The following is a 14471-nucleotide window of genomic DNA, read 5'->3' on the forward strand; positions in this document are numbered from 1 at the left end:
TAATGACACCTGTCTTTTAGACCTTTATTATGTGCTGAGCACTTTGTTATGCTCTTTAGAGATATTATCTTATTTAATCCTCACAAGAAACCTATGGTATCAGTTCCATTATTATTAGGGCAACCAACCATCAGTTTGCCCAGGACTGAGGCAGGAGAGTGTCCCTGGGATGTATGACTTTCCATGCTAAAACCAAGTAAGTCCCCGGCAAACTGAGACAAGTTGGTCACCCTATTCCCTATTTTACAAATCAGGAAACTGAGACTTTAATAACTTCCCCAAAGACACTCAGCCAAAGACACTCAGCTCATGAAGCTCAGAGCCAGACCTGAACCACCAGGCCAGCCCATCTTTAGACAAGGTTCTCAGCAAAGTTAAAGTGAGGGAAAGAACTCAGATCTGGCTTATTCTATACACTGATATCAGCAATCCATTTCAAACTTACTCTAACTTTCTCAAACTTACCTGATCATAAGAACTGGGATGCTTGTTTAAAACACAGATTTCAGGGTCCCACCTAGAAGGGTCCTGAAAATTAGTATTTTTTAACAAGTGTCCATGTAATCCTTATGATCAGAAAACCTTGGGAACATTGATTTCATCTATAATTACCCTTCATTTAGGTTTGATTTTGAGCGCTCCATTCTGTAAATTCATCCATTTTGTGTTTTTGTTGCTATGCTGTGGTTTTCTCTTATGTATTAGTGTAAGTTCCTTTGACTATACCTAGCTTTGGGTCTGCTGATCTGAGAACAATTCTAACCCTGTACTAAGTGTGCAGATGGGATAATAGGATGCTCCCTAGGGATCAGGTGGTAATAACAGCCATGGTTACAGAGAGCCAGGAAATGGCCAGGAAGGGCTGGGGAAGGAAAAAAATACTTCAGCTACTGTAAACTGTACCTTCCTTTGGCCTACTTGAACCCCTTAGAAGGTCTTGACCTCCCTTATCAGAGAGGGCAATGTGGTGTTGTGGTTAAGAGTACAGATATTGGGGGCGCCTGGGTAGCGCAGTCGTTAAAGCGACTGCCTTCGGCTCAGGGCGTGATCCTGGCGATCCGGGATCGAGTCCCACATCAGGCTCTTCCGCTATGAGCCTGCTTCTTCCTCTCCCACTCCCCCTGCTGTGTTCCCTCTCTCGCTGGCTGTCTCTCTGTCACATAAATAAATAAAATCTTAAAAAAAAAAAAAAAAAAAGTACAGATATTGGAACCAGATTGCTTGGGATTGAATCCCAGCACTAGTAGCTCCTAGCTGTGTGACCTCTGGTGAATTCTTTCCCTCTCTGTGCCTCATCTATAAAATGGTTCTTTAATTTTTTATTGAAGTACAGTTGACATACAATGTTATATTAGTTTCAGGTGTACGACATAGTGATTCAACAAGTTTATGTATTATGCTCACCACAAGTGTAGCTACCCTCTGTCACCATGCAATACTATTACAGTACCATTGACTATATCCCTATGCTGTATCTTTTATCTTTGCAACTTACTCATTCTATAACTGGAAGCCTGTGTCTCCTACTTCCCTTTAGCCATTGTAAAATGGTTCTTATATTGGTATGTCTCTCACAGGTTCTTTCTGGCAATCAAATAGATTGATATTTATAAAATGCCTAGACCTGCTTGGCACAAGAAACTACTTTGCAAAAAATAAAAAAATGGAGACCATTAAACTAATGTCCCTAATCCATTTCCATTACATGGAAATTAAAATATCATAGAAGTAGCATGAAGTCATCACCAAAAGTAGGAGTGTAGGGGAGGGCACAGTGGGGTAAATGGTAAACAGATTGGGTTGTTAAATATTCTCCTAGAAGGAGATGTGCAAACCTTAACATCAAAAGCAGGAGACGGCTTTCCCATTGAGCCAGGCTTAATCTTCATTCCCTTAAAATTTCCACAGATTAGCACCTAGTTCAGAAGGAGAAAGTAACATTACAGGTAGCTTAAAATTCTGTTCATCTACCATGCATTCATTAAACAAATATTTATTGATGATCATCATTATGATGATGACCGAGGCTCGAAATAAAACAAATTTTCTGCTCTCGTGAAATGTAGAGAGAGACACTAAATAAATACATATAGTAAAGTGATAACACTTAATAAATTGATAATTACTAAAATATCCATATTTATGAAAACATTTGTACCCATATTAGCATGATACTTGTTATGCTGTTCCTATTTAATACATCTGTCAATTTTAATTTTAACCAGGTACTACATTCTCGTGGTTTATAAATAGAAGCACTATAAAAAGGCAAACTATGAAAAATTTCTTTCAGCCTTTCCCTTATCTGCTTTATTGTATGCCTCCTTTTCCTTACATAATAACCAGTTTTGTTAGTAGTTTATTCACTTCCTCTAGAATTTCTTCTTATTCTTATTTCTACAAGCTCTTTAAATAACCCTTTTTAGAGTATTCTTGCCAAGGAGTTATCTAGTGAACTTATAATATTTCAAGTAACTCAGCATTTTCCATTTTTGAGGCAGCCCTGACTAAGAGAGTTCCCTCTTACGTAAGGAGAAATCTTTCACTATAGATTCTTTCACTTAAAATATATTTTAATGCTCTCACTCTGATCAGCTCTATAGTGGCTTTTCTCAATGAATGGTGAAATAACTGTCTGTTACAGAGCTTTTTTGCAACTAGCTTCTCTCCCAACTTTTTTTTTCCTGACTATTCTTCTAACCACTCATCTACTTCCCTATCCCTCACATAATCATAAGGATATAATAAATACTTATTTTAAAATTTATTTATCAGTTATTTACATTTATTTATCAGTTTTTATTTATCCAGCTAAGTCAAGTCCAGCCCTGTCTTTTCAATGAGGTCCTATACCGTTTCAGTCTGTCCATATCCTTCATAGATATCCAGACCCGTCCTTTTTCTCCATTGTTCAGTCACTTCAGGATTGATTGGTTCGCCAGCACTCACACAGTGCTTTAAGCTTTTGAACTTATAGCTTCTCAGAAAGCAGATAAGTTAAATTTAGGAGAAAAAATGGGGAGGAATGAAAATCAGAGTTATTTCTAATGAAATTCAACATAGAGTGTGTTTTAGTTCCCTCCTTTCTCCCCTCTCCAATACAAAATCAACAAACAATTCTAACATCATAAAATGACCCCCAAGACATCCATTTTTTTCCACTTTTATTTTTTGGGAGTGTGTGATCTGTTGCAAAAAAAAAAAAAAAAGCCATGTCATCCTCAGGGAAGGTGCTGCATGATAACATTTTAAATCAGTGATTAAAAATTTATCAATTATATGGTTAAATTGACTGTGGAATTTTATGCAATGGTATACTATAGAGCTGTAAAAAAAAAAAAAAAAAGAATAAGGGAGCTCCTAGACAGTGCTGTCCAATAGAAATTTTTGCCACAAAGTGTTCTATTATCTGCACTATCCACTGCAGTATCTTCTAGCCCTGTGTGGCTATTGAGTGCTTGAAACATGGCTAGTGCAACTTTGGAACTGAATTTTTAATTAATTAAAATTAAATTTAAGTAATTACATGTGGCAAGTGGTTACCCTATTGGATAGAATTGGATAGCACACAGTTCCAGGATGTATTGTTAGGCAAAAAAAGGAAGGTGCAGAACCGTGAACATGTTATGTTTCCATTAATGTTTTTAAAAGGGTGAGAATACTGGCATATTGGCTTGTGTTTGCACAGATTTCATGGAAAAGGAGAACAGAGACTGAGAATAAGGCTTGGAGGAAGACCTTTCACTCTATATTCTTATATGCCTATTGAATTTTATGTCATATGAAGTATTTCCTATTCAAAAAAATTTCAGTTTTAGCAATTTAAAAATATTTACCAATGCACTCTTTCAAATGGAATCAGTAATAGAGCAAAAGACTTATATCCTTTTTCCTATTTGCTGGGATAGGATTCCAAATAGGGGGTCATTTCTGTAGTTCCTCAGTTCAGGTAACATTCATCATCCAAAAGATTAAACACCTTTTTATCCATAACCACTGGGCTCAAGGGTATACCCATGGCTGAACTTTCTCTTTCCTCTCCTTGCTTGGGGAAGCCTGCCCTGGACGTAACAATTATGACTTAAAGAATGAAAGCAAGAAGGAGAAGGGGGACAAGAGATTGTTAAATTCCATACCTACTAATGTGGAACTATGTTTTTAGGCAGAAAGATCCTTTATTTTATGGCTTCCCCTTCCTTTCCCCTACCCCCACTAAGTGCCTCTTTACCAACCTTTCTTACCTGGTCATATCATTCTGTATAAGCATTCGGTATGCAGTTGGTGCTGAACAGAAGACTGTGATGGGAAACTTGGAAAGGGTCTGCAATTTAGAAGTAAACTCTTAGTCTTCCTACAACTGTAATAAGTCCCTAAATGCTTATGGTAGGCACAGCACAACTTAAACGTTGTTTATTCTAACATAAATGCATTCACACCTTTCTTCTGTATGTCTTTTCAGGATAATTGACTTTCCAGATGTGAAATATCTTAAATCACTTTGGCTACTCTGATTTCTGCAGGTTACTTTGTTCATCAGTCCTATCAGGGATGCTGCTAAAGCATTCCTAAATGGTGACCTCTTGTGATCTGCCTTACTTGCAGGATGGAAGTTGGCTCAAAACGTGGCAAATAATGTGCAAATACACATGCTCCCTGGATCCATGGAGAAAAGACGCTACTCCATGCAGACTTCGCCCAGCCTGTGTCTGAGGTATTCCACATCACATCTGAAGGAGTCAAATCCAGCCAGTACCTGGGAAAACAAAGAATAGTCATGATATGTACAAGGAAAACACATTTATAAGACCAATAAACGAATCATCCCCTTTGTAGTTTTGACATGTCAAGCTGGAGTTCTGCGAAGTTACCTTCCATTTACAGATAATCCTAAACCAAAACTGCTATGCGTGTGTCCCGTCATTTTAGGAGATCCGCTTGTTCCACTGGTAAAGTAAATGGCCATCATCTCATCATGTTTTGTCTTCACACAGGTGTGGTTGTCACTGGCGTGTCTACAAAGGAAGAACTACAATGATTCTGCCCATTGCATGTGGCGTCATAAACTGTTACCCCAGAAGAGAATTCAAGAAACCATCTACTCGGACATCTTCACCTCATGGCTCAGGCCCCAGGGACTTGGGTTGAATTCCAAGGTAAAAGTCATCTCTTTCTCCATCTTCATAGGTGCTTTCTGGAATTACACTAAATTTTATCATCAAAGCCCATTTATAATAGTTGGTTTCATAGCTTTTTATTGTATGATGAAGAAGAGCTGAAGCATTTTTAAAAACTCCAGTGGTTTATCATTCCGTCAGCAGAATGAGGAGTCTGTGATCTTAGAATCAAGGCTATGTGAGAACTCCTCCTTCCCTGTTACTGTGGATGTTTTCAAGTGATTTTTTTTTTTAAGAGAGTAAATATGTGAATAGAAGTCATGGATAATGGTATAAGGCAGGTTGGTAATTCCCACATTGTTTAAGAATCAGCTGTAGTTCCAAAGGATAACTGGGCTGCTAATAGGTCATACATTAGGGCACTTGAGAGGCAGTGAATTCCGCACACACAGTGCCTAAGAAGCATAGAGATTTTATCTGGGAGTATTGGGCTGAGAATGAAACATTAGAATTCAAAACATCCAGGCCACAAGAATTATAGAAAAGCTGTTTTAAAAGTCTAATAAAGCTAGACTAAGTGTTTAGTGTATGATTCCATAATTTTCTTCCTTAAAAATAGTACCTATAGCTGGGTACCTATCACTTCTATTGTAGATAGAAGCCTAAGGCGAGGTTATCATACCAATCTCTCACCATCAGAGGCAGTAAACATAGCAGTTAGGAGCGTGAGCTCAGGTGCCAGACTCCCTGGGTTTGAAACCCAGCTCTGCCAGATCCTAGCATTTGACCTTATTCATCTGTATTACTGTAGTACCCGCTTCTTAGGTTATTGTGACATGTAAATGAGTTAATATGTGTGAAATGCTTGGGACAGTTTTTGGCACATAACGAATGCCATATAAATGTTACCCAAGTTGCAATTATAACATTTTTAATTAGAACGTACTTGGCTTTCGGTAAGAGCTCAATAAATGTTAGCTCTTTTGGAGGAGGTAGGAATAAGTCTGTAGTTGCAGATATGCTCCCAAATCCTTGAGTAAAGGTGGGAAGCTCATTCTAGAGAGGAAACTGGCTGCCAACCTAAAGCTAAGGTAGAACCAATACCTGGCAAGAGTGCTAAGTGACCCCTGGAAGCATTCCATAGCAGGGGCTGAACATCAGTGTAACTTAGTTTTATAATTGCATCCATTAACATTAAGTGTTCTTCTTATTTATAACCTGAAGTGTTGCTATCTGCAAGGAAATGATGTAGCCTACACATAAGAATTGATTATGATCAGTTTCTCTGGGAGATGATAACAGTTCTGTGGTTGGTGCTGTGAATGCCCCTCTTAGATCCTGCTGCCGGAACAAAGGACTTACTCCCCACAGGTGCTGGGAGCCGTATTTGGAGATTGCTTTGGCTGAAGAGAGCTGCCTCGCTCAAGGTCACCCCTCCTTCTAGGGAAAGCCCACACTCAGTTATGGATCAGTAAGGATATATAAAGGCCAGGACCTTTTGCTTTATCTGAGAACAGCTTTGAAAGACTATCCAAGCCCCAGAGGTCCTAGTGGATTAGCTGAAGGTTTTTCTGGGAGTGCATGGCAGATGAATTTCTTCTTTTGCCCAATGCCACATCCTTCCCCTTTTTTCACGGGTGTTGACCCCAGGACAAATCCTTAATAAACTTCTTACACAACTAATATCTATCTCAGGGCCTACTTCCTTCAAGATCCTAACATACAGGGGCGCCTGGGTGGCACAGCGGTTAAGCTTCTGCCTTCGGCTCAGGGCGTGATCCCGGCGTTATGGGATCGAGCCCCACGTCAGGCTCCTCTGCTATGAGCCTGCTTCTTCCTCTCCCACTCCCCCTGCTTGTGTTCCCTCTCTCGCTGGCTGTCTCTGTCTCTGTCGAATAAATAAATAAAATCTTAAAAAAAAAAAAAATCCTAACATACAAAAACCACTCCAAACTCCTTCCTGCCTCAGAGCTTTGCAGGTGATTAGTGCAGTAATAATCACCAGTTGTTCCCTTTGCCTTGTTTTAATTTTCATTTTTCTGATCACTTCTGGGTTGAATATCTTTTCAATGTTGCCTTTCTTTTGGGAAAGCTGTTTACAACAGTTATGACTACTCACTTCATCATCTTGAGGTTCCCGCACCCATCTTTGGGGTTCTGAGACACAATTAGCTTGGAGCGCAGATTGTCACATTTAGGCGCAACAGCATCTACTGCTGGGGCTAAAACTTCGTTGGTGATAATGCACTTTGCTTTCGAAGATTGTAGTCTGTAGAGAATGTCTTTCTGGGTCAGCTGAGTGGTTCCTGGAATTAAAACTGTCCCTAAAGGAGCAGAAAAGAAACGATGTCTAGAAGGAAGGATTTTCTTTATCATATTAGTTACAGTAGAATAGAGAGCTCAGGTGTACTCTCAATGTCCCAGAATGAGTTTACTATTCTAGTTGTCTATTTGCCTTCCTTTCATTATTCTGCTTTTGCCTTTCAAGGCATCTCAATATCTGTGGCCCTTTTGACCAAATATGAAAGCATGTTAAATGCTGGATAATTTTCTTCTATCTGGAGACCATTCATAACATTCAGCTTGAAGACAGGTATTTTTTTCCTTTCATTTCTTTGGAAGAGAGTTTTTATTGAAGAGTAATATTAGCCAATATTTATTGGCTAAATGCTAGATGCTATCTTAAGTGTTTTGCATGTTTTAACTTATTTAATCCCTACCAAAAAAAAAAAAACCATAAAATCTATGAATAATTTGCCAAAGATCACTGGAGTGGAAAGTGGCAGTCCAGTGATTGAACCCTGTAGCCTGACCCCAGAGCTGCACACTTAACTACTTCAGTCCAGCACCTTTTAAAACATACATAAATGTTGTATGATTTCTTTCCAAAGGGAACAATTGAGTCATGCATCTTTTCTGTCCTTCTACTTCTCCCTGCCATAAATTATACTGTAAGTGTAGTATAATGGTTAAGAGTCTGTCCTGGAGCCAAACAGTCTTATAGCTTGGCCTTGGACAAGCCACTTTATCTCCATGAGTCTCAGGTTCTGCATCTGTATATTGGGGATTCTATAAGATTAATGAGGAGTAAATGAGTTAAAATGTGTAAAGAGGCTGAATAAATTTTAGCTATTATTTTCTCAAAGGATTAATGGACTTTCAAGAATATGTATCTCTATAGTTATATGTGTCCATATCTATATCTCGGGCTCTACCACTCTTTTTTTTTTTTTTTTTAATTTTATTATGTTACATTAGTCACCATACAGTACATCATTAGGGCTCTACCATTGTTAAGTCCAGACCCTAAAGAGAGGGTGGAAGGTATGCACTTCACAATTCAGGAAAAGAAGATTGAAGAACACATACCTGGTCATCCCTGGACACTGGCTTGTCTTTCCATCTGGGGAAGGATAACCCCCTCCAGTGGAGTTCTTCAAGAAACAGACAACCAGGACCAAAACACAAAGTTTTCAGAATATCTTTCTTTTCTAATCAGGCAATGCAGCAATGTTTATAGTCCTTAATTCCAATGGTTATTCCTTAGCGATGTTCCATCTGGGAATAAGTAATTAGCCTACCATGGCTTAACAGTTTTCTATAATTTAGAGGCACTCTCTAAGAACAAGCCCACTGCCAGCATTTCATGCCTAGTAGAAGCACTTTATTTAAACACATCACCCTTAGATAATTAATTTCTGCTAATATATTATTCATACCCTATCTTTAAAAGAACCTATTAATAGAGGCGCCTGGGTGGCTCAGTCATTAACCGTCTGCCTTCAGCTCAGGGCGTGATCCCAGAGTCCTGGGATCGAGCCCCACATCAGGCTTCTCTGCTGGGAGCCTGCTTCTTCCTCTCCCACTCCCCCTGCCTGTGTTCCCTCTCTCTCTGGCTGTCTCTTTCTCTGTCAAAAAAATAAATAAAATCTTTAAAAAAAAATAAAAATAAAAAATAAAAGAACCTATTAATAGTGATCAGTCTTACCTATTAAAATTACTTCCTGTCCAAATTAATCATTTAGGGAAGCATTACATAGTTTCTTGCCAAGTAGCAAAATGTTACTTTTTTTTATTATTATGATATGTTAGTCACCATACAGTACATCATTAGCTTTTGATGTAGTGTTCCATGATTCATTGTTTGCGTATAACTCCCAGTGCTCCATGCAATACGTGCCCTCCTTAATACCCATCACCAGTCTATCCCATTCCCCCACCCCCCTCCCCTCTGAAGGCCTCAGTTTGTTTCTCAGAGTCCATAGTCTCTCATGCTTCATTCCCCCTTCTGATTATCCCCCTTTCTTTATCCCTTTCTTCCCCTACCGATCTTCCTAGTTCTTATGTTCCATAGATGAGAGAAATCATAAGATAATTGTCTTTCTCTGCTTGACTTATTTCACTTAGCATTATCTCCTCCAGTGCCGTCCATGTTGCAGCAAATGTTTAGAACTCGTTCTTTCTGATAGCTGAGTAATATTCCATTGTATATATGGACCACAACTTCTTAATCCAGTCATCTGTTGAAGGGCATCTCGGTTCCTCCCATGATTTGGCTATTGTGGACAATGTTGCTATGAACATTGGGGTGCATATGGCCCTTCTCTTCACTACGTCTGTATCTTTGGGGTAAATACCCAGTAGTGCAATGGCTGGGTCATAGGATAGCTCAATTTTTAACTTCTTAAGGGACCTCCACACTGTTTTCCAGAGTGGCTGTACCAACTTGCATTCCCACCAACAATGTAGGAGGGATCCCCTTTCTCCACATCCTCTCCAACATTTGTTGTTTCTTGCCTTGTCAATTTTTTCCATTCTAAAATGTTACTTGAAATCTTGGGGGAGGCCTCTCATTACCATGTTGATAATACAGGGTGTACAAAATGATATTACCAACATATACATTTGCATGAAGGGTCAAAAGACTGGCACTAGTAGCCCCTTCTCTCCCTGTTAACAGATCTACATGAAAAGACAAAGTTTTTCCAGGAGTTTGTTTGGTGGACAAAAGAAGTAACTTTCATAATTCAATTTGGCAACAGGATTTGAAAGCCTAGCCCATCCACCCATCCCTCTAGGTGGTAGATAATGCTTATTTTCAGCATTGTTAGTATATTAGATTTACCATTTACTCTCTCCCTTTCTTTCTCCCATCTAAGAGAATCTGCCTTCCTTTCTGCAGCCCCAGTGACCATGTTTTTTATCAAATGAACCTGCCTCTGACCACTTCTGACTAGCCTAACCCAAGCCGTGCCAGTCAGATTCTGCCTCAAGTATTTAATTTAAGAGACTCAGTGGATTGGGACATACAAAATTAGGGCCCAAGGTATCTGTGTAGCAAACCAAGCCATGTGTCAGTCAAAATGAAGGGGAGCAAAGAAATCATGTGTCAGCAGAAAGTCAAAGGAACAGATGCTTAAGAGAGACAGAGACAAGAGGCCCTATGGCTTCAGAGCAAAAGAAATAGAGAAGGAAGCCAGTTGCTCTGTCTGCACTTTTTTTTTCCCCTGTAGATTCTTCAGTAGACGTTCAATAATTCTCCTTCCTTATTGAACTAATATGAATGGATTTCTGGTCCTGGCAGTCCAACATGTTGCCCCTTTACTAAGAAAGTGAGCTTAAGCAGCATTCATGAAAGCTATCGTTTTGTTAAAATAAAACTCTAAAAGTGGGCTCTGCTACTCCAGTATACAATTTATAGGTACATATGATATGAGAACATGTAACTCTCAAATGCAAGTAATTATGGTGAATTAAGAATGTTTATTCAACATAATGATTGATTATAACAGTAGGGATATTAATTCAACAAATATTTTACTGAGCATTTACGATATGCCAATAATTGGAGGTACAGACATGGCTATCTCATAGTCATTGGCTTTTAGAAACATACGAAGTCCTAGGGGAATGCCAAATTTTAAAAAAATAATATACTCAGATAATATAGTACAGGTTAACATAGAAATACATACATGTTTTCTAGAGGAGGTCAAAAAAGAAAGCACCTGAATTGGGATGTCAGGGTGGGGTTGCCTGAGAAGTGACATTAGAGTTGAGACCTAAAAATCTAATAGAGGTTGTCCAGGTGGTTACATGTGAGGGAAATGCTTTCCAAGCACAGGAAACAGTGTGCACAGAATCCAGGAAATGAGAAAGATCGTGAACCTTATAGGAAACCATTTGATATAGCTGGAGCAGAGAGTATGAAAACAAGGAAGGGAGGATAGCTCAGACCTTCCATGATACACCTAAAGAAGCTCAGATTTTACCTGGTAGGCAATGGAGAGTTATTAAATAATGTCAAGCAGCATATTGACAGGATAAAATGTGCATTCTAGAAATAAAACTAGATATTGAGGATGAATTGGATTGGAATAAGTTGTGGGCCCACACAAGATCAGAATTAGGGAGACTTTTGGGCAAATCCATTCAGGAGATGGTAAACGTGAAGTAAGGCAATGGCAATGGGATTGGAGAAGAAGAGGGACTCTGGGGACATGTAGGAAGTCAAATTTACAGGATGGAGGAACTGATTTGGAAGGAGGAGTAGCAGCTGCTTGCTTTGGGCATCAGATGAATGGCAATTGACCACGAGAGAAATAAAGGTGTGAAATAAGAACTTTGAGTTTGTGGCTGCACTGAGTTTCAGATGACCATGGGTCTATAGGAAGAGAAAAGTGGTAGGTATGAGGGTATTCAATTGTTGATTGGCATTTGGTTAATAAACCTATTTCATTATGAAAAACGCAACTCATAGTTTAGGTCAAAAGATATGGCATGTTTCCAACACATTTCTAAGGTTCCTGAGAATAATACTATATTGTGTGCAGTTCCTCAAATAATTTACCCAAATAAATGTCTCATGATTACTTAGATGTTTTGGAAGATCTCCCATCCAGCCTACTTTAAATGTAATCAGATTGCAAATACTACTAACCTGTTCTCAGACAGGCTACATTTGCAAGCCACCACTCTGGGATCTTGGGCAGAATCACAATTACTCGATCTCCTCTTTGCAGGGAACAGGCTTCTGTAAGTATATTGGCAAATTTCCTAGACAAAGATCCCAGTTCCTCAAAACTCCATCTCACTTCTTCTCCATTTCCATTTATCCACCAGAAGGCTGGATTGGAAAGTCTCTTTCCAGCCTGAGGAAAGACAGACCAGATGATTTAAAGGTCATTATGCAGCTTAATTCTATTTTAAGTGGAATTCAGTGGAATATTTTTTCAGAAGAAAATTCACAGGTCATTAGTTAGGACACGCATGGGATATTTGAAAATAACTCCGGGGTCTTTATTTTTTAGCTGTTGGGAGCCATGTCATTTCTCATTTAGCCTCATTGTTTTTCCAAAGAGTTAGAATTCTTGCATCCCTTTATATTCTCTCAATGCTATGTCTATGCCTCATTCCCTACCATTTTTGACCATTTCTGACTTTCATACTACTACTTTTTGGGTTTTTAAAGAAGTTAACCTATAATCATACATTTTTATAACCCAGGCTTTCTCAACTATGGAACCATTAACATGTTGAGCCAGATAATTCTTTGCTATGGGGGACTGTCCTGTGTATTAGAGGATACATAGCAGCATCCCCGGCCAAAATTGTTTGCAGACATTTGCCCTGGGGGCAAAAATCACTTCCATCTGAGAAACTGCAGTTGGACTGGCCCTTGCTCCATACCTTTTCCATATTGGTCCATTGGTCCAGGACATCTTTAGCAAAGTTAAAATACTCTGGAATCTCCAGTTTGAATTCCTGTTTCATGGATTCGTAGTTGGAAAAGTTCTGAGGGGGCACTGTTCTATAATCTTTATGTAGTACTGTCATAGAACCAGGGCTTGCTAGGCGCCAAAAACACCTGGCACGAAGTAATGTCTCCATGGTGACAAGAGCTAGCATCAGTCTTGCTGGATGTGTTAGCACTCAGGATTTCCACAGAAACCAATCCATCTAAAAGACAAGCAAAAGGACATACATTTGTCTCTGTCCTAAAGGTAGCCTGACCCCAAAGTAGCTAAGTTTTATTATTATTATTATTATTATTATTATTATTATTATTATTCTTTATAATCATCATACAAGTGCCATTCTCTGAGCACTCAATATGTTTTGAACACTGTATTCAGTGCTTTACTTACATACAAATTATCACTAAATCTTCAGAGTAACTCTGTGAAGTGGATATTATCATCTCTGTTTACAGAAGGAGAAAATGACTAATAAGAGACTGTCTTAGTGAACTCCAGCCACCATAACAAAATACTATAGACAGGATGGCTTCAACAACAGACATTTATTTCTCACTGTTCCGGAGGCTGGGAAGTCCAAGACCAAGTGCTAGCCAATTCAGTTCCCCGATATGGGCTCTGTTCCTGACTTGCAGATGACTACTCTATGTCCTCATGTGGGAGTCCTGGTTTCTCTTCCCCTTCTATTAGAATACTAATCTCATCATTGGGGCCTCACACTATGACCTCATCTAAACCTAATTACCTCCCAAAGACCCCACCTCCAAATACCATGACATTTTGGGGATTAGGGTTTCAACATATAAATTTGGAGGGAGACACAAACATTCAGTCCACAACAAAGGCATTGGTTGGATTTGAACCTAGAACTGTCTGGTCCCAGCCCATTTTCCTGACTATGTACTACATGCTGTTGTTTCCCCTATGCATTTCTAAAGAAGTAAAGATCTGGGTCACCCAGTTACTCTCAGTGAAAGCAAAGATATCTAATCTCTTTCACCTGCATTTCAAAAGTCATACAGACATGTTAAGGAGAAATTTCCACAGTGGGTAATCCACAGTGAATTAATAGAGTAACTGAGTACCAATTAGGCATGAAAGAACTGTCAAAAATCATTTAGTTTATAGGCTGTGGTTCCCATGCTCCCAATAGGAGCCCACACAACCTTCGAGTCCGGACTTGGAGCTGCATTTACCAGAGATGTCAAAATAGGGCTTTAACCTTTGGGACTTTTGTGGGGGAGGATCCTCCAGGCCACAAAGCCCTCCCTGCTTCTGTGGGAAATCATTTGATCATGATGTCATTTACTTGGCTGAGGTCTCATAAACAAGGTTGTTAAAAACATGGTTCTAAAGATTATAGAGTTCTCTTCTTCATACTTTCTGTAATTTTCCAAATTTCCTACAATGAAATACTACTCTCACAATCATTAAATCATTTTTTTTTATAGAGGGAGGGGAAGGGGCAGAGGGAAAGGGAGAGAGAGAATCTTAAGCAGTCTCCACACATGGAGCCTAATGCAGGGCTCGATCTCACAACCCTAAGATCATGACCTAAGTCGAAATCAAGAGTGGGACACTTAACCGACTGAGCCACCCA

General features: G+C 39.2%; 1 protein-coding gene and 1 long non-coding RNA gene across 3 annotated transcripts in view; one reads left to right on the top strand and one right to left on the bottom strand.

Moving 5' to 3' along the window:
- LOC113267499 (acyl-coenzyme A synthetase ACSM3, mitochondrial) overlaps positions 1 to 13073 on the bottom strand; it is a 21447-nt gene extending 8374 nt beyond the window's left edge. Inside the window, exons 1-8 of one of the 2 annotated variants that reach the window (XM_048221263.2) lie at positions 12804 to 13073; positions 12055 to 12265; positions 7234 to 7438; positions 4869 to 5012; positions 4597 to 4753; positions 4242 to 4321; positions 2854 to 2977; positions 1836 to 1916 (exon numbers count right to left, since the gene is read on the bottom strand). In XM_048221263.2, the coding sequence (XP_048077220.1) occupies positions 1836 to 1916; positions 2854 to 2977; positions 4242 to 4321; positions 4597 to 4753; positions 4869 to 5012; positions 7234 to 7438; positions 12055 to 12265; positions 12804 to 13022 (1221 nt within the window). In that variant the 5' untranslated portion in view covers positions 13023 to 13073. Of the gene's footprint in view, positions 1 to 1831; positions 1917 to 2853; positions 2978 to 4241; positions 4322 to 4596; positions 4754 to 4868; positions 5013 to 7233; positions 7439 to 12054; positions 12266 to 12803 lie in introns of both variants that reach the window. The other variant, XM_048221264.2, reaches the window with a different exon arrangement.
- LOC130543921 (uncharacterized) lies at positions 4610 to 6797 on the top strand. Its single transcript, XR_008959685.1, has 2 exons — positions 4610 to 4711; positions 4992 to 6797. It is a non-coding gene; the product is annotated as an uncharacterized LOC130543921 (long non-coding RNA).
- Positions 13074 to 14471: the final 1398 nt, after the last annotated feature.

Source organism: Ursus arctos, unplaced genomic scaffold (genome assembly GCF_023065955.2).
Source record: "Ursus arctos isolate Adak ecotype North America unplaced genomic scaffold, UrsArc2.0 scaffold_169, whole genome shotgun sequence".
In the NCBI taxonomy this organism is placed as follows: domain Eukaryota; kingdom Metazoa; phylum Chordata; class Mammalia; order Carnivora; family Ursidae; genus Ursus; species Ursus arctos.